Source organism: Buteo buteo, chromosome Z (assembly GCF_964188355.1).
Source record: "Buteo buteo chromosome Z, bButBut1.hap1.1, whole genome shotgun sequence".
NCBI classification, from domain to species: Eukaryota; Metazoa; Chordata; class Aves; order Accipitriformes; family Accipitridae; genus Buteo; species Buteo buteo.
Window position 1 is genome coordinate 13,070,274 of NC_134204.1, and position 18,443 is coordinate 13,088,716.

Here is an 18,443-nt window from a genome sequence, read left to right on the forward strand (position 1 = left end):
CAATTGAGAAGAGCCACTCAAGAAATTTACCATTTGGCTGATGAGAGTGAGAAAAGAAAAACTTCAAGGGATAAAAGACTTCAGCAATGAACTTCCACTCTTCCTCCTAATCGTTTCTTTGACCTTGTTACTGAAAGTGAAAATAGAGCACCTACTAGATGCACCCTCTCACCAGACATTCAAAGTGTGAAAGTGGCTCCCATCACACCCTTAGTACTTCTTTTAATTGCATGGTGGATACACCGGCAAAAAAACCAGGAAAGATACATTCAGAGAACAAAGGGGCAATTTAAAACTATTTTTGCAGAATTAACAGAAGCTGGTTACGTTTAAGTTAGAATCTATAAAGCAACATAAAAGAAACAAAAGGGAGCAACCCCAGTGGATGCTAAATGGATCCATTTCACTTACCATAAGCTATTAATTCATTTTTCTAATGCTGCATTTTCTCACTCAGTGTAAGCTGTCACTTCTGTCAGCCTTCCCTAGCTCTCACTGTTCACAGCCTGGCATCAGCTCTCTTTTTGTGATAGTTACTTTTCATGTGGGTCTGGTTGACATCACAGCCACCTGCAGGTCTAAGCTGGCACAAGAGACAAGGAAGTTTGGGCAAAAGACTGACCAACTACAGATGGCAGGGTCCCTATTCTAGTGGCACCACTGGATTATACCAGCCTTTAATAATCACCAGACTATGATACTGGACACCTATTTTCAGGCAGAATGAACAACCCTCTCAAGCAAGGTGTTTATTTCTCTCTAAAATAGCTCAGCTGATTTTCACAAGACAGCATGCTAATAGAGTGGTTTATATACAAATGCACGTATTTTTCCAGCCTCAGTTACAGAGCCCCAGCACATTCTGCTGCTATCCAAAACCAGCAGGTTCTGCTAGTGATCTCCTATTTACCTGAATCCATATTGATTCATTGGTGGGTCCTGGAGCAGTCAGATTTTCTAGATCCCCTGTTCTGTCATACTGAAATACCGTGCCTGCCACTTTGTATTCACCATTCCACTGGATGATAAAGCCTCCATTCAGGTAATATTTTTCTGGGTCTTTGCTTCGCACAGCAAGGAAATTTCCTGCTTCTGCAACTTCCATGACTTTGATTCCCCTTGCACCTTTTGGAATTAACCCAATATCAACATATCCTAAGAGACAAGAAGGGTTTATGGAGGTGAACAACAAAAATGTCACTGCATTTTACTTATGCAGAAGATTATTAAAACATCAGCTTTGCTTGAAAATATATATAAATGTGCTATCACAGAGCTTGTATTTCAGTCAGTTAGTAGTGTGACTTTCCAAGCCAGGTTTTCCAATATCAGTTGGGGAATATGAATACACATTGTGTTTAGGCAGTAACAGTGGCATTTAGAAGGGATATGGAAGCGAATGACTTTCCGAGCTGCACCAGGGAAAACCTACTCCACAGATGACCATCAGCATCTCCATAACCACACCCAAGGGCTCTGGCATACTGCAATGTGAGTAATCTGGAGAAATGCCAGGGAGTCCCAGCAAGTTAACAGTCTGTTGTGGGAAAGGTCTTTTCAATTTGCAAGGAACTTTTTCATCTGTCACCAATGTACAGGTATGTATATAGTTCCATGTACCTTCTCTTGTCATTTAACTTCTCCACGAGTGTTTCCCATCGACAGCCTTGCTACAAAAACCTGAATGTTATTCAAATGCCTCAAATTACTATGATCAGCTGAACACATTTTTATAAACTACTGATTTTCATAAGGAAGTTCAACAGCTCTTCATGTATAAAGTTATCTGTAAAAAGTGATTTTTGGTATGTGTGTTAAGAATGGACCCAGAGCATCTATTACAGAATTTTGTTTGCACGACAGGCAATCTATGACATCAGGCTCTGTGCTTCTCACCTTACAGGGAACTGCTATTGCTATTGCTACTGAACTGTAAAAACAGGAAATTCACGTAGAAATTTGAACACAAACTCAGATTGCTTTCCTGCTGTTTCTCCTGGCTGGGCTTTAGAAATTGGATGGATGACAGCTCTACAAGCAGGTGCCCTGGGAGTGTGAGCTGCAGTTTGTGCTGGCTTAATTCAAGATTGGAACATAGGTTGTTCCCCAGTTCTCATCACACACTGCTGAGGTCATGAATTAAATTCTGAGACTCGCATCCTGTTCACCTTTCTTGTGAGATAAGCTTATCACCTTTGATTGCTCACTCACGAGTGAGATAAACCACACTGGGCATACTAAGTTATCTTCAGTATCAACACTCTCCACCTACCAGAAGTACTTAAATGCTGTACAACAACCTGCTGTCGTAAATAAGTGCCCCAAAGTTTTAACATCTGAATTTTCTTTGCAGCTCTTTTGTGGGGTGATAAGTATTTCTTCTAATGTCCTATGTTGCTTATGGTACAAAAAAGGATCTGTATACTTCAGGCCCTTCCTAATTACATGAATAATATATAATTATGTATGTATTTTTCCAGTTATTAATGTTCAAGAGGGAGAGTTTTCCAGATATCACCTTTTGCAAGTTTCCTAGACTGACTGTGGAAATTCAAACTTTTCAGTCTTTCATATGTCAAGGGAACAACAAAATCTGGAGGATTACTGAACAATTTCTATTATAGGAAACGAGCGGTCTAGGTCTATTATAAGTAACCAAGTTCTAATGATTCTCCCAAATGTACTATTCATTTAGTGCAGAGGACATGTGTTGTGAACACAGTGTGTGATCGTTTAACTGAAGACTTGATTAGAAGGCATACTCACAAGTGGGCCAAATTAACACAGCATGGAAAATCTTAATTGTGTCACATCCTGAGAGTTTGGCTTTGCAATGTTGGTGTCCTTTTCCAGCAGGTTTTTTTTCAGATGTAATCAGAGTAACATTTGTTCAAAACATAAAGTATAAAACCAATAAACCATAATTTTCTTTCTGTTGAAATAAAAATTTGTATCCTCTCAAGTTTTTGCATAATTATTTTTGTCTGAATCACCTGCTGTTGCTCATAAACCTGATTTTAAATGTATTGCAACTGTCTGGTGACAGATGTTTCCATTTGGTCAATGTATCATACTCCCTTCTCCCTGGCCCTCCCTTTTTTGACTAGCTCAATTACCTCCTGATTTCCCAGAACCTCAGACTAATTTCCAATGAATGTTATCTGCTTTCGAAAGCAAAGCTAATCACCAGCAAGCTTTTGAGTTTGTCACTCAACATAATAAATTTTTGTTTAAAAATGATGTGGATAGTGTTTATATAATTATTCCTAGTTATACCGTTTCATCTGATAAGGATCTAGAGATCTGAGATGCAATAACAGTCAAAATGTCAGCTGTCTAACCTACATGCTACGCTCATTAAATCCTGGAGCATCCATACTGTGGGTGCTACCACACACTCATGAAATGGCAACTCTCAGATGCTATTAATCTCTCCCTTTTTAATTAAAATTAAATCCATATGCTCCGAACACAGATGAGAGTACAACATGAATAAATTCATGCAGCCCTTGTTGTAGACACAGCTCTAGCAGGACTGAAGAGCTTGTTTCTCTTTTCCCATTGCTGTGAGAGAGGAGTAATTTCACTCAGGTGGTTTGCACAGTATTGCAGGTCAGATGATAATCAATCTCCCTACCACAACAGCTCCCATCCTGCTCTCCAGTTTGTTGTACCTGTGAGGTTCTCTCTCTGAAAAATACATGCTCCTGAGGCACGATTTTCCTCTAAGCCAGGCTCTAGGCACTACCACAAGAATATTACGTGGAAGACAGCACAGGATCCTGGTGGCATATTGGGTTTGCAAGTCAAGGTACAGTTGCATACAGCCTTCTCATGGAATAGAGGGAGCACTGCAGTGTGTGATGGTAATGGGAAAAAAATTGTAGTCTAGAAACAGACTCCTAAGCGATGATCCAGGAGACCTTCCAGTCTCTGAGATAAATAACTGCACCATGGCTATGTCCAGCCTCCATCTTGGGGATCTGATCCTCACAACCTCATTCCCCCTTTTTGTTATCCATTTACTCTACACTCCCTGCACTTGACACAGTTCTAAACCCCTGCCCCTTGTGCCTCAGTCTTTCTCCTACTCCAATGCTTCTCCTCATCCACCAGCGCAATTTATTCTCCTTCCAAAAGAGTTTGCACACCTTGCAAACGTTCTGCTATACACAATACTCCTTCACAGTCATCACAACAACATGAATAACAGGAATTTTGACTTTTAAATACTCTTACCTCAAAATAAAAGCACACTTCTTCTACCTTAACATGAGAGCTTGTGACTTCTTTGCCCAGGCCTAGACCCTGCTTTGCAATGCCCTGCTCGTCTTGCAACCTTTCTCCCATAAGAGTTCTGCTGAAGCAACTTGTATGATTTTCAAATGAACCTCCTGAAAACGAGGTGCAGACCAGATACTTGCTAATATTAGTGTTAGTAGCGGAGGCCATCTGCACACATCAGACCTCTGATTTGTTTTCCATCATGAAACTCTAATGGAATCCATTACACAGACAATGCTGCCATTCTTGCAGCTGTGTTGGGAGCCCCTGGACTGCTATTCCTATTTTGCATCCACAGGAAACACAAAGAATTTTAAAGAAAATCCAAGTAATAATACAGATCTTAAAACTTTTCTTTCTGAACATGAGGCAGTAAGACTTCAGGTAAAACCGATCACCCTGCCATGCAGTGAAAGGCTGAATTACTAAAACTCTTTCCTAGCATTTCATTAGTCTGGCCTGGCAACTTAAGTCAACGTGCAGACAGAATACACACTGCTGCAGCACCAGACCCAAGAAAGGCCCTGCTTGACTCGGGTTCTGAATAAAGCTTTAAATCAAAATATATTAGCTTTGATTTTCTATTTCTCAGTGCCATTAAACATAGAAAAAACTCTTCAAATCTTCCTTGCCAGTGACTGGCAGCATGCTTTGGTCCAGTTTTGTTACCTATACTGAATTTATGAGCCTGAAGTCTTTGTATTTACATAAACTGTTCAGTAGCCACTCTGATGTAAATCTGTACTGCAAGACAGAATACCACAGTACTTGTCAGAGACAAAAAGAATCCAGATATTGTGAACAAAACCATTTCCCTATTCTCAGTAAGCATCAGTAAGCACCTGTAAACATCAGCAAGATCCACATGCTGTTTTAAAAGCTGAAGAGCCCACCAACCTCTGTGTTTCCTGACACTTTTTCTTATTTTATCTTCAATGGAGTCAATGTCTGTAGAAGACAAAGCATCTGCAGAATCAATCCATTTTTTGCTAAATCTAAAGAAAGCAATGAAGTAATTTTACTTAACACTCAGTATCTCTCAGCAGTATCTGTCAGTGAGGCCTATTGATTCTTGGGGCATGAAAAACTAAGTGAAGATAAAACACAAAACGAATTTAAATAAAATGAGAGACACTTATTCTCCCATGTGTTACAGTACTGGACCCTTTTAGTAAAACTGTTATTTGAAAATAAACTTCACATCATCTGCAGCCTTGGAAAACCCACACACAGCCAAAGGCAGAGTGAATTTTAGAGTAGCAGAAGCCAAAGATCAGAGGCAGGAGGATTACTGTAGTATTGGAGGAGAGGAAGCTCTAGATTTTCCTTTCTAAGTCTCACACACATATACAGCTTGCACTGCTGCATGGTTGCAGGCATCTTCACAGTTAACCTGTGGGATACGGAATAGAGGAAAGCCCATCCAAGTACACAGTACAGAAAAAAACCTAAAATAATGAAAGTGCTTTTCCCTCAAACTTTGGAAAATCTTATCAAACCAGCTCTAAATTATTAGCAAAAATCATATTTGTGCAAATCAGAATTATTTTATGAAAAAAACACAAACACAAAAGCCAGCCAAAGACACACCTCACCGCAGTTTCTCCCTCCTCACTAGCATGGTATCAATTATTGCTGTTGAGACTTCTCATCTTTGCACCAGCCTCCTTCTTCAGCTGCAGACCTTGCTCTGAGCATACTCTCCAGTGCACCACCTTCTCACCTCTCCCCTTCCTGTGCTGATTTCCCATTCAAAGCTGTTCATCCTGGCTGTCGCTTCCATCTCCATCTCACTGCCATGGTTGTCATTCAGTTTCAGTCTCCCACTCCCTCTTCTACACTCTCTGGCACCCCTTCATCCCACCCAAGGCAACTTAAAGCCTGAATGTCTCAGTGCCATCAGCGAAGAAAGGCTCAGTCCTCTGAGTGCTGATTCAGACCACCTTAACCCTGCAGGGAGTTACTTTTCTCCCCTTTAAAGTCAGAGGCATCCCACAGAAAATTTCTGAGCAACCAAAAGTGCAAAGTTCTGCATGGGGAAGAGGTGGCACATAGTCACCAGGAGCCAATGGTATCAGATTTATGACACTTAGAAATTAATCCCCAAACCACTCACTCCAGCATTTGCTTGGTGCTTTACACTGTCCAGAGATTTGGTCCAGATTTTCAAAGGTAGAAAATTACATTCATTTTGTAAATGCACTTTCTATTTTGGGTTTTATTATTATCTGCATAACTTGTGTAGGACTTGTTGGTCTCTGACATAATTTTCATTAGACAAGGTGAACTTAAAAAGCACAGATGACAGATCTTTTCTGGCAGAAGCATGATTCACTGTGAAACATCCATTTACAATTTCCTACGAAGATCGATCACTCAGTTTGCAATGAGAAGTGCTTAATCCTTTTTATGTAGAGAAATGACTTCAACAACTTAAGAGTTTAAAAGAAGAACCCGTTTTACCAAATCCTTCACTTTGATTAAACATCATCTTCACTGTACGACAAGCAGAGCCGTCTCCCAGGCAAACTCCACACTGGTCTTCAGTTGCGTTGGAATTTATCTCATAATCACAGCCAACAGTCTAGAAGGAAAAACAGTTTCAGAATAAATGTGGTCTCCACAATGAAATACTCAGAGCTCATGTATCACTGCCTTCAGTGTACTCTGCTCTTATAAGAAGGGGAAGAATCATTTTTGTGGAAGAGTATATATCCTATATAAACAAATTAATAGTAGAGATTGTTATAACTAGGTCAAACTCATGTGTATTATATGAACATGAAAACCAACCAACCAACCAAACAAGCAAGCGACAACCACCACCAGATCATGAAACATATACTAGTGACCAGTTACTTGAGATGGAAATGTGCCACCCAAATGGCCTCAACATACAGGACTGGCCAATACACCTAGGATTTGTGTCCGCTTTCTTATGTCATAGAAGCATCCACAGATTACTAGCAATACAATGCAGTAACATAACTGAAATCTCTGTGTTAGCTTTTTGTGGGCATCAGACAGTGAAGAACCTCTGCTGCAGTCAACCCCCCCGGCACAGAGAAATCAAAGAGAAACTCTTCAGCAGACATGAAGTTTTACACCCCTGACAGCTGCTTCTCCAGCTTGCCAGCGTGGGGGAATGCGTCAAGATAAAGTTCTAGTAAAGACCAATTTTCCAGTTCATGCTTGCTACAAGGAGAAAGTGAGAGAAAAATTTATTCAGGACAAAGTCAGGACAAAACTTCTTCCTTGCCCAAACCAAAAATTCTGTGCATTAATGCCTTTAAAATTCAAGAAAATCTTTATTTGGTTTTGGGGTGGTTTTTGCCTCTCTTTAAAAACTATCAAGGTTGCAGAACACAACCTAATGTCCAACACTTAATGGTTGTTAACAGTATCTAAGATATCTGAAGGCCTGTGATTTAGATGAATAGCCACAAGTCTGGTAGTACTTAAAGTTTTTCTTGGCTGATTTTTTTCAAAATAAGCTTTCAGGTGCGATACCTGCCAACTTCTCTAACACCCTCTTGATGTATGAAAATCTGGGTATCCCCTCTTTTGATTTTGATCTTATTTTACTTTCAGTACATCAGCTACTGTAATCTTCTGTAAGCTTCTGACAGGAAAATCCATCTATTAGACTAATCTAGGTGTAAAGGTTCCTGCATTCTCTAATATTTTCCTGTCATTTTCAGCTCAAGAAACATCTGAACTTTTCCTCTATATGCCAGTGATTTAATGAACAGCTAGAGAAGCTGCAAAAACAGAAGCAAGGAAGGGTCTCAAACCACAAAGTGTTAAACCACCTCGTATTCTTACAGAGGATTCAAAAAAGACTCATCCATCACTTAATGCCAACACTTAGCCAGCACCTTTGATACCTGCTCTGAAAAACAATGGCCATGCCAAAAGGTTCTGCAGCAGCCTCAGCTTCCCTCTCCTTTCAGTGAAGGCTACTTTCAAGAAAGGGAAGGTTTTGTAATGTCTTTCACACAGACAGATCTCAGCACCAAGGACCATGTTTATGAGCCGTACAGAATGTTACAGAGATAAGTACACATTAAGAAGGTGACTACATTTTTGCCTCCAAGCATGCAGCTATTTGACCAGGGATGGATTTAATGAAGTATTCAAAGCACACAGACGCCACTGCGATAAGTGCAGGATGTTTCTTTGTCTTGCCAAGAGTTCAGATCTGACTCTTCACCTGCAACCTACAGATGCACTGCAGTTTACACTTAACACTTCCTATGAATTTAAAGAGGTAGGTGTGTAGCTGTTTTCTTAAAGAGATGCATTCTGCAGTATATTTACTGTACTATCAGTACATATGTTAATCACCTACATACAGTTAGTAAAGTCATTGTTATCAGGTGTATTATTAGACCATAGGAGTAACCAGCCTCTATGGGGAGTCCTGAAAGTTGAAGTTTATTTCCTATTCTATGCATATATTCACTATTAAACAGAAAGTTGGGGAAAATCTGGAAATGGAACCCTTGCACTTCATGTTCTGCTATTATAAAATATTATACAAGTGTTTTGGAGCTTCTCTTTTGAACTTCTTAAAAAAAATGACTTGTCTTCAAATTGTATCATTTTTGCCAAATTAGCATTTTCTGGTTGAAAAATGCGTGTTCTTGAAAAGGCTTCTGTTCATCTTTATTTACTGTTCATGCTTGTTTGAACGGTTGCACCCGGAAATAATTTATCTACTTCAGGATGTCAGTCAGATATTTTGAAACAAACAACACTGAGCATATGTCCCTTGTGAGTACTGTGCAGTGTAAAAACCCCCAAATACTGAACAAATTAGCCCTGAACAACTGCACTGGTACTAGCAAATGAGTCTGGTAGCAGCACCACACTATCATCACTTTCCTGCCTTTGGGGTGCCAATTAGTGTCTCTGTGTGGGCTGTAGACTTTATCAGCTCAGTCAGAACCAGCTCATATCCTTCCCACTTGGCCCTACATTTCCTTTAGCAACACATCCATGGCATCAAAATATGACATTGCTATGATATGACAGAATGCCTTTGTCCCTTTCAGTTATAAGCACAGAAGCTTGTATTTTGTTTTTCCTCTGATACTTTAAACATAGTATCTGATCAGACATCACAGTCTTACCTATACATGCAGTAGGGTGAGGTGCAGGGATCCCCAATAATGAGGCACTGCAGACAACAGCAGCAGGGCAAGCAATTTACTGTGTCACAGTAAGTAAAGCCTTATCTTTATTCCTTAGCTCTGAGGGCTGCTGGTGGTGCAATGACCGTCATATCTAGCAATAGGGCCTCATCTTACAAGGCCATTAATGACCACCACAAAGTGTATATTCCCATGTGTCAGAATAAACAGCTCCAGCAGTTATTCATTCTAAGTACATTTACATGAACTTTAATTTCCAGGCCGTGTTTTACTTTCCCACTCCAGTGAATACCACATTATTTTTGTCATCCATTAGATTAATTTCTAGATGCTTCCTCCTCCCTTTTACTTGCTTTCATCATTCTTCTGGTTCTTTTAGATACACAGTAGCCATATTTTCTAAAACTGCCTCAAAAAATGCGCCTCAAATTTCTGCCAAATTGCCTGTTAAAAGGGATCTGGAGACTACATGCAGGTTACAGAACAAGAACAAAATCAGCAGCAATTAGGCTCTGATTCTTTTGCACATGTATGTCCTTGTGCACCCTCTGCCAATGAAACATGCTGTGCTACAGCAACCACTGTGTGCCATAGCACGGTGCAGCGCAAATTAGCATCCCTTCACGCAGCCCTTTGCCATTGCACCATTCACCAAGAGCCTTTTTGACACACCTGAGACTAGCTTTATTTCTGGTCCAAGCACACAGTGCAGAGGCAGAAATAATGACCTGAATTTCCTGACTGTATTACAGGAAGGAGAAATAATTTCTTTCCTGCTGCTCAGTGACTAAAGGGAAAACAACCAGAGTTATTACCCTTTTGCCACTTCCAGAGGGAGCAATTTTCACATCACATTGGCAGCAGGGGGGCAGATAAAAAAATCCTTGCTGTTGCTGAAGGCTACGACCTGGATATCAAAGTTACGTGGATGCTACATTGTGCTTTTAAGCTCTTCCTTCCATTTGTCTTCCCCACTGATCTCCAAATAAAGAAATCATGTTCATGTCATGTTGGCCATGACATTGCCTTGAATGGAGAGAAATGTGTCCCAATGTGCCTATTTCTCTTATAATTTGTCTAGATGGGTCTGAATCAATGTCCTGTCAGGCTAGCAGTGGGAGAAGACTGAATCATAGTGAGAGGTATAGTAAAGCTACTACAAAAATCTCTGAGATGTGTAATATGCTTTTCAGCAAGATAAAAAACCACCTTCCTCCCTAGTATTACACAGCTGTGTAACTCTCCAATACAACATTAGTCTCTCAACATAACAGTTGTGAATTACCACAGAGAACAGCTCACAGACTTGCATGACTGAAGGTCATTTAAGCCTATTAAAATTCTGTGCAGGAGATGAATGCCTGTTAGAAACAGCAGAGAAGCCAGGTCCTCCACCCTCAGCATCTGCACACTCTCAGTGCATACACCATGTAAGCCTTCACTTTTAGATGGTACCATGGCTTGTATTTGACCAAACTTCTCAGTCATGTATGTATCACTGCTCAAACAAGATACTCTGGTGGAAGTATCTTTGCTTATTAAGACTGAGGGAGCAACTGACGCTCTAGCAAGAATTAAGAGTGCACTTGTGATGTATAACTTAAAACACAGAAAGATAGGATATGTGTTTTAAAGACCTTCTGAATAAAGGGAAAAAAGTGACACTCAAAGGATGAGTGTGGAGGAATATGGTTAAATAGCAAACTAGTCATGGTATATCTTGATGATTTTAGATTAAATTACTGACAGGCCTTGCTGACTCCCTCTACTTGAAGCTGTTGATAAGTCAGACATCATGACAGGGAGAGGGTCTATGAAGGTACCGAGAGGAAGGCCAGGCTAGGTGCAAATACAATAAAAGGATTAAGGGGACCACACCTCTCATCTCCTTATTAGCACCACCTGGAACAAAACATGGTTGCAACTGCAGGCACATAGCTTGAGATCCCCCTTTGCAGCCACTGGTTCCAGCACTGAGCAATTTAACACCATTACATGTGTTTAGGGAACTCCTCTTCTGCGTAACAAAGCTGAGAGAGTACCCACCTATTTTATATGCCAGGCCCTCAAATGAGTTAACAATGCTAACTTGTCTGTGAATTGACAAGGCAAGTTCTAAAGGAATACCATACCAACACCTCAACAGTAAGGATCCTTTCTGCACTGAGGCATAGACAGCACTTCTAAAAAATTAAGACCCATGTATTGGACAAATTGCAAAGGCCAAGTGAATCAGTGCTAGTGTCTGTCTGTACTTAGTTCCCACTCACACCTTGGCTTTTCCAAGGTGGCTAGGAAAGCACCCAGTATACCTCAGGTAGCTAAAATGAGGCATCTCAGTCTACACTTAGCCATCAAGGTAAGACCAATTTCTCTGATCGCTCTGAACAAAACCATGGCAAACTGCAAAATCAGGTTGAAATCAGCTGAATTTAGGAGATTAAATCCTTGATTGAGTCTATCTTGTTTTGACATATCCACTAGGAAAACTCTGAACTTGGTTGTTAAAAAATAGCTCCTCTGAACACCAAAGACGTGAGTGATATGTACAGTGGATCTAACATACAACATCTCACTGTTTTAATTTTTTTGCTCAATTTCAGACCTAAGTGAAGTGTTACTTTAGTATTCAGAACAAAGGTGAAGTGGTTTTTTGAGATATAGTACCAAAGACCAGAACAGGGCTTTAAGAGACATCACCACTAATGTTTGTGAACTCCTTTTTCACATCATTAGCAACACATTCCAATCAGAGTACAAGAATGATGTACCAGACTAATTATATTAAATGCATTTCCAGGTTTATTCACCGTGACCTGTAATGTATGTATTGTGTTTAACTAGCTAGACTAAAATACTACTGAATTATATGGAGATACTTGAAAAAGCTTCTCCTCAAGTGTTATGTTGGGTACCTATTTCAGATAAAAGAACACTGTCTTTCAGAAACGTGAGCCATTTGGATTACCTATTCATCATTTGGGCTCATTTGTAGCAGTTGCATGATTACATTGTTCACTCTGTGATTCTGACTCCCATTAAATCTGTTAGAAGATGTGAAGTAGTAGTCAACATGTGAAATGCTGACAAAACTATATTTATGATAGCACCAGTACCTTGGAGGAAATTTTTTAGGAAGGCTTTGAGTCCCCAGAACTATTAATGCTAAAGTATGTCTAGTATCTACAAACTGCAATCAGAATTTTGTTTCACCTCTGATCTATTGCTTCTGATGAATGAAATTTTGTCATTTCTAAAACAGGTATGAATTTGAACTGTCACAGGCAAGATTCAATACTGAAAGCATATGGAAACTAAAATTAACCACAGTGATCCCAGTCCATTTGGGCTGCAAATCAGAAAATGAAAGTGTAACAGCACAAAGACAGCCTTCTGAGTTTAGCACTTGGCCACTTCAAGTAAAGGTCAAAAGCACTGATAAAGTATGCAACATTTACTATACGTTTCAATATGCTAAAGATGTGTTTCCATCTGGTTTGAACTGCTCAACACCAGGTCAGGTCTTTCACCATCATAGGTAAAAGACCCATCCTGCCTCAGCAAATTCAAGCAGAATCTCTTCACTGTGTATTTGAGCAGGGTCTTGATAACTCCCTTTCACAAATGCACGTCCTGCAAGGAAAGAGGCACTGGCATTCTACTAAAATTGAAAGTCTTCAGAGAGGGTATGCCAATGACCTATTAAAAATGTGGAGTTTCCATCACTAGAAGTCTTTAAGAAAAAAATGTGAAAAATGTCAAAAGAGGAGCATGATTCTGTAAAGGGATGAAACAGATGACTTCTTGAAGTCCCTTCTAGTTGCATTTTTATGTGATTCCATGACTTAGGACATACAATCCCAAGCTCCCTACACGGAGCTAACGTAGTTTCCACAAGACACCAAGTCCTGCTTTTGCTTCCAAAGATGTTAAAAGCAAAAAACCTATCAGGCTTCAAAGGGGTACAGGACACAAATCCCCAGTTCAAAGAAATAAACTGTAGTTGTAAATACATCCCCTACAAATAAAGTACTCATTTTATTTATGAGAAATTCACTAAAACCAATGCTAAGACTGTGGGTGTTACAGCATTTACAGAACACATCTTCAAATGCCACACACACACACATCATCCTGGAAACCTACTATCAACATGTCGAATATGCAGAGAACTTTATACTTATTCTTCAGTAAACAGAACATTATTGAGCCATATACTCTGTGTTTGCCTGCTATCTCATTGTACAGCATTATTCAATTTACTATTGTAAATTAAAATAATTTTTACTGCCCTCAAGTGCAAACGTCTGATCCTATTACAAGTCAGTTCAGAACTGCTACATAATGTGTAATGTTAAACTGCATTTTCACAAAAAAAACCACAGAGAGGGGTGACACCAATTATAACCCTAAAGCTACAAACCTTTGTGAAAACATCTCATCAGAAACAAACAGATTTTCTTAAATTGATGTTTTAAAATAGCAGAAGAAGAAGAGAGGCATTAAAAGGTACCAAAAGTAATTAGCATTCAGTCTAAGGGTTTCATTAAAAAGGATGGAAATGACTCTTGCATCTACTTGGAAAAGCTGTTTCTATAAACTTGTTTCCATGATCATTAAAAATGTGGTAAATTGGGGTACTTGGCCTCGATCCTCAAAAAAAGTTTGTTAAACATTTTCCTGTAACCTTTTAAAATTGTAGAGAAAGAAACATGCAAACATACCCAATACCTTACACATGCCATTAATACAGATATCTCGGCTGTGCCTTCCTTCAAAGCAAGGAGTACCATCAGTGACTGCATCAAGCATCTTCTCTGAAAAATGGCCATCTATTGGACGACAGTGGAGCTCACAGGGGTTTGCTGGAAGGAAAACAAAGATACTTTCTCAGAGAATACTTCAGCGGGACATTGAACTGCAATGCACAAGGAATGACAGTATGTCTTTTCTGCACCATCCACTCACTTTCCCTGACATTTGACAGAAATGGCCTAATTAGAAACAGTTAGCAGAGCCAGGGTCATATTGCTGACAGAGCGACATGGCCTGATAAATGCCACTTGTGGACTTCTAGGAAGCAGCTGGAGGCTGGTGCCCTATTGCCTCTATGCTCTCCATTAACAGCCAGCTGGCTGAGTCAAGCAGTAATGAGGCCATCAGCTGTGATGGAGAAAGGGATGGGAAACCAGCAAAACCAGCTGTCATTAGTGAGAGGAAAGGAGGAATCTGGGGTGAGATTGCTAAGGACACTACCAAGCAACAGTCTTCCACCAGCTGATGACTGAGTGATTTCAGAGATAATTTATAACTGCTCATCACCGCTGCCAGCCTCTCTCAGAGAGCAGTCAAATGGTTGCTTCTGATCTTCTGCATGTCAGTAGGTTGTCGCATCACTGCTTATTTTCAGCTACTCACTGGCACTTAATAAATTATTTCAAACACTGGACTTCTTTTCTGCTTGGCAACTTATGAAATGGGGATAATATTGGCAGGTCTGACAGACCCAGGCTGTTCTTGGATAGATGTGCATGGAATCAACAGGGAACAGAAAAGCTGTAGCAAAAGCAATATGTGGGTCTCTGAAACAAGATTTTCTGCAATGGACCAGCCTTAGTCTATTCCATCCATGGAGTAAGAAGAACCAAACATACACTGCCTTGCCTCGCAGACACTGGCCCTTGGGAATGGGTAATTTCAAAACTCAGGCTTCACACAGTCAAAGGACACAAGTTTGATAAACATGTTGTGTACACGGAAGATGAGTTAGAACTGAAACCATGGTCAAAGCAAAGACAGATATAATCCCTGCTCTTATACCACTCCCTGGAAATCTTCCAGCAGAGCCAGAGCTATCTGACCAAAAAAAAAAAAAGTATCCACTGTCTCATTGATGAGGGACAGCAACAGAGGACCCATCTTCTGGTTGTGGTCTATTCCAAGACCTCCAGGTGCTAAAGCAATTTCTTCATGCTCAGCAAGCTGAAATGCTGTGCTAGGCAAAGCAGTGGGCCTTAAAACTGCCAGTCAGTAGGGACTTCAAGGCACCATTATTGAGCCATTTTAATACAATCTCCCTGTGTGCTGTAGAGGTGCCTCTGCTGAGTGACAGTTTCATCCTGTGCCTGACAGAGCCGACAAAAGCCACTCCCTTGGTCTCTGAGGGATGCACAGTAACTATAAATCTTCTACATCCTGGCTGATGAATGTCTTTCTCCCTCTTCCTCCTTTGTTGACCTGGGTTGTGTCATACAAAGAACTGTGTTTAAAATCAGAGGAATTTCCAGTAATGAAATTCAAACTTCTGGTAACGCAAAGAAACTAAGTATTTTCCTACAAAAGAGTTTATTCTTTTGAAGGGAGAAATTCACTCTCATTGCTCTGGTTTGTACAGCACCAACCTATACACAATACCATGCAGCACACAAAAGTGACAGCAGCTCCTGCCCCCAAAGTGCTTGCAGCTTAAGGACTCAATCATACACAGCCTGAGCTTTAAAACTATGAATCCCATTCACGTAAACAGGATCTCTGCAGAACTGGGATCCAAAAAACTAAAGAAAAGGATACTAAATGAAATCCAAAACCTTAACGAGGAGTTTTGTGTTTTCCCTCTTCTCAGTAGAGCTAAAATGGCATCTTAGGCCTGACAACAATGTTGTGCTTGTGGCTTCTCAAATATGCCTTCGGGAAGGGCAATAGAGTGATTAGAGGCAGAGGACACACATGGACCAAGGTTATAAAACTGGTGGAATTCAAGGTGATGCAAATCATGTTCAAGATTATCAACAGAGATGAGGCTACAAAAGAGTCTCAGGCAAGAACATAAAGTTTGTAATCCTCATCAGCGCTCAAGCCCCTCTGTGAAAACTGCCAGCCATAACATCCATCAGTTGTTCTGGTAAGAGCTGTTGTGATAAGCGATACAAGTAATTTTACTTCTATCTGCAGAAATCTTTTTCTGGCTATGTGGATAATTTGATTACTTTAGTGCTCTAAGTTTTGTTCCACCTTGCTTACCTTCTCAATGCACCATTTTTTAAACACACAGCACAATACCTTTATGAAAAGGAGAATCCCAGAATCCCAGCTAGTCTCTTACCTGCTCAGAATCTATCTTGACAGACACAGACTTTGCAGAAAGCCATTTCAGCTTTTACATTGTTTGTAATGAAATACGTAGAGCAGCAGTTTGCTGTCTGTACCTCCTCCCTAGTTGTGTGTAACAAGCAAGATGGTATCCAATTTCACTTCAGAAATCCCTGAGCAAGAAAAAGCAGGCAGTGCTGACTGCTGACATATTCCTGACATAACTATGATGCTTTAAGTATATAACTCAGAAAAAGTTTGTAGAGAAAGATAACTCCCTTACTAAGACAAAATAAAAAGTGAAAATAAACAACAAGCAAACTTTCAGACTTGCAATAGTTCATGAATCAAAGAAGGGCTTTCTAGGCATGAAAGCTTTCCTGGTTTTCCTAATTGTAGTAACCAATGTAAAATTAGATCCTACTTGTACCCACAAATTTTGTATTGCTTTTCTTCCTATCAGTTTTCTAGTGAGCCCCATTGGAAATGAGAAGATATTGCTCCCTCCCCACAAACTCAATCCTATCCAATATTTATACTCCTGCCATCATTCTTCAAGTTATTTTGCTATTTCATCTGCAAAGAAGGCTGGTTAGAGCACCACTGAGGAAATTATCCTAGCACTGTTATTAGCCATTCATTTTCTAAAATTATTTACTTATCTATCATTATTTTTTACAGCTGAGCTCAGGGACCTGACAAAAGACCAGAGCTCCATTATTCTAGGACTGTAAACAAACTGTACCAGAATCTGCCTCTGTCCTCAAAAAGTCTAACATTTTAAACACGAAACAGAGACTGATGTAGAAAGTACTTTCATCTCTTATTTTCAGTTGTGGAACTGACACACAGGGAAAATAAATACATTTCCAAAAACGATGGAAGAATTTGAAAGCAAAGACTGGCATTGAATTCAGATTTTCTAAATCTTATTCTAGTCCTGGAAATCTAAAAAGACTAAACTGCGATCGGTATAAGCACTAGGGTTGCTCAGAAGGAACTCAATAAAGCAGCTGGTTTAGTTTCAGTTACTTCAGCAAATTTGATTAATTCATAATGAGACTTTAACAAAAAGGCCGTCATCTTAGTAACTTTTAGGCCAAAATATACAGAAATTCTGGCAATCCAGCATATGTATGAACTACTAGATCCAATCTGTGAACACTCAATAATGACCATGTTCACACAATCCTTGCTCAGAAAAAGCACACTGAATTCCCATTTAAACAGAGCTGATTTCTGCCTGCATAAAGCCTATAGGATTTTACTCATCCTTCCACACCAAAATAGGATCAAAGCCACTTAGACTGCTCCTGCTTAGATTGTATTTATATCTACAATGATTATATTAACTCCTTAAACCCTATAGGTAACCTGTTCTAAAGTTTAACCACCCATATGGCGATGAAGATTTCTTAACACGCAACCTGAAGTTCCCTCATGCTGTTTTGGCTGTTTCTGCTTGTCCTGCCTTTCACGGACATGAAGAACTGTCAGATCCATCTCTCTGGGGATTCCTGTACTGCCTGAGTGGAGGGGATGGGACGTTGCAGTATGATGTACAGTGACAGAAAACTTGAAGCCAAATCCAAGTTCGAAAGCAGAAGAGCTACATTCAAACTAAGCTGATAAGACCACGGGGTCCTGCTTTTCAAAGTCAGTTAACAAGGGCACAGAAGAGCTTGGATGTTGACAGCTTCTACTGGACCCGAGCACAACACTGCATGGAGCCATGCAGTCTTACTAGCCTGTTATCTCTATTAGCTCAGGGATATGGATGCTAAATACTCTTAGAAAGTCTCTTTAGGTAGTTGGCATTTAACTCACTCCATCTTCTCTTTTCTAGAGCAAAACTTGCTTTTCTCAACCTTTCCCATAAACTATGTTTTTCAAATCATTTGACTTCCATGTTGC

The 18,443-nt window shown here is 40.0% G+C and overlaps 1 protein-coding gene across 5 annotated transcripts in view; it reads right to left on the bottom strand.

Annotated features, from left to right (window-relative positions):
• Positions 1 to 18,443, bottom strand: part of ADAMTS12 (ADAM metallopeptidase with thrombospondin type 1 motif 12) — a 167,240-nt gene that overhangs the window by 40,486 nt on the left and 108,311 nt on the right. For 4 of the 5 annotated variants that reach the window (XM_075020418.1, XM_075020421.1, XM_075020423.1 and 1 more), the window contains 3 exons: positions 14,172 to 14,305; positions 6,748 to 6,868; positions 911 to 1,155 (listed from right to left, as the gene is read on the bottom strand). In XM_075020418.1, coding sequence (XP_074876519.1) covers positions 911 to 1,155; positions 6,748 to 6,868; positions 14,172 to 14,305 — 500 coding nt within the window. The remainder of the gene's footprint in view (positions 1 to 910; positions 1,156 to 6,747; positions 6,869 to 14,171; positions 14,306 to 18,443) is intronic. The other variant, XM_075020419.1, reaches the window with a different exon arrangement.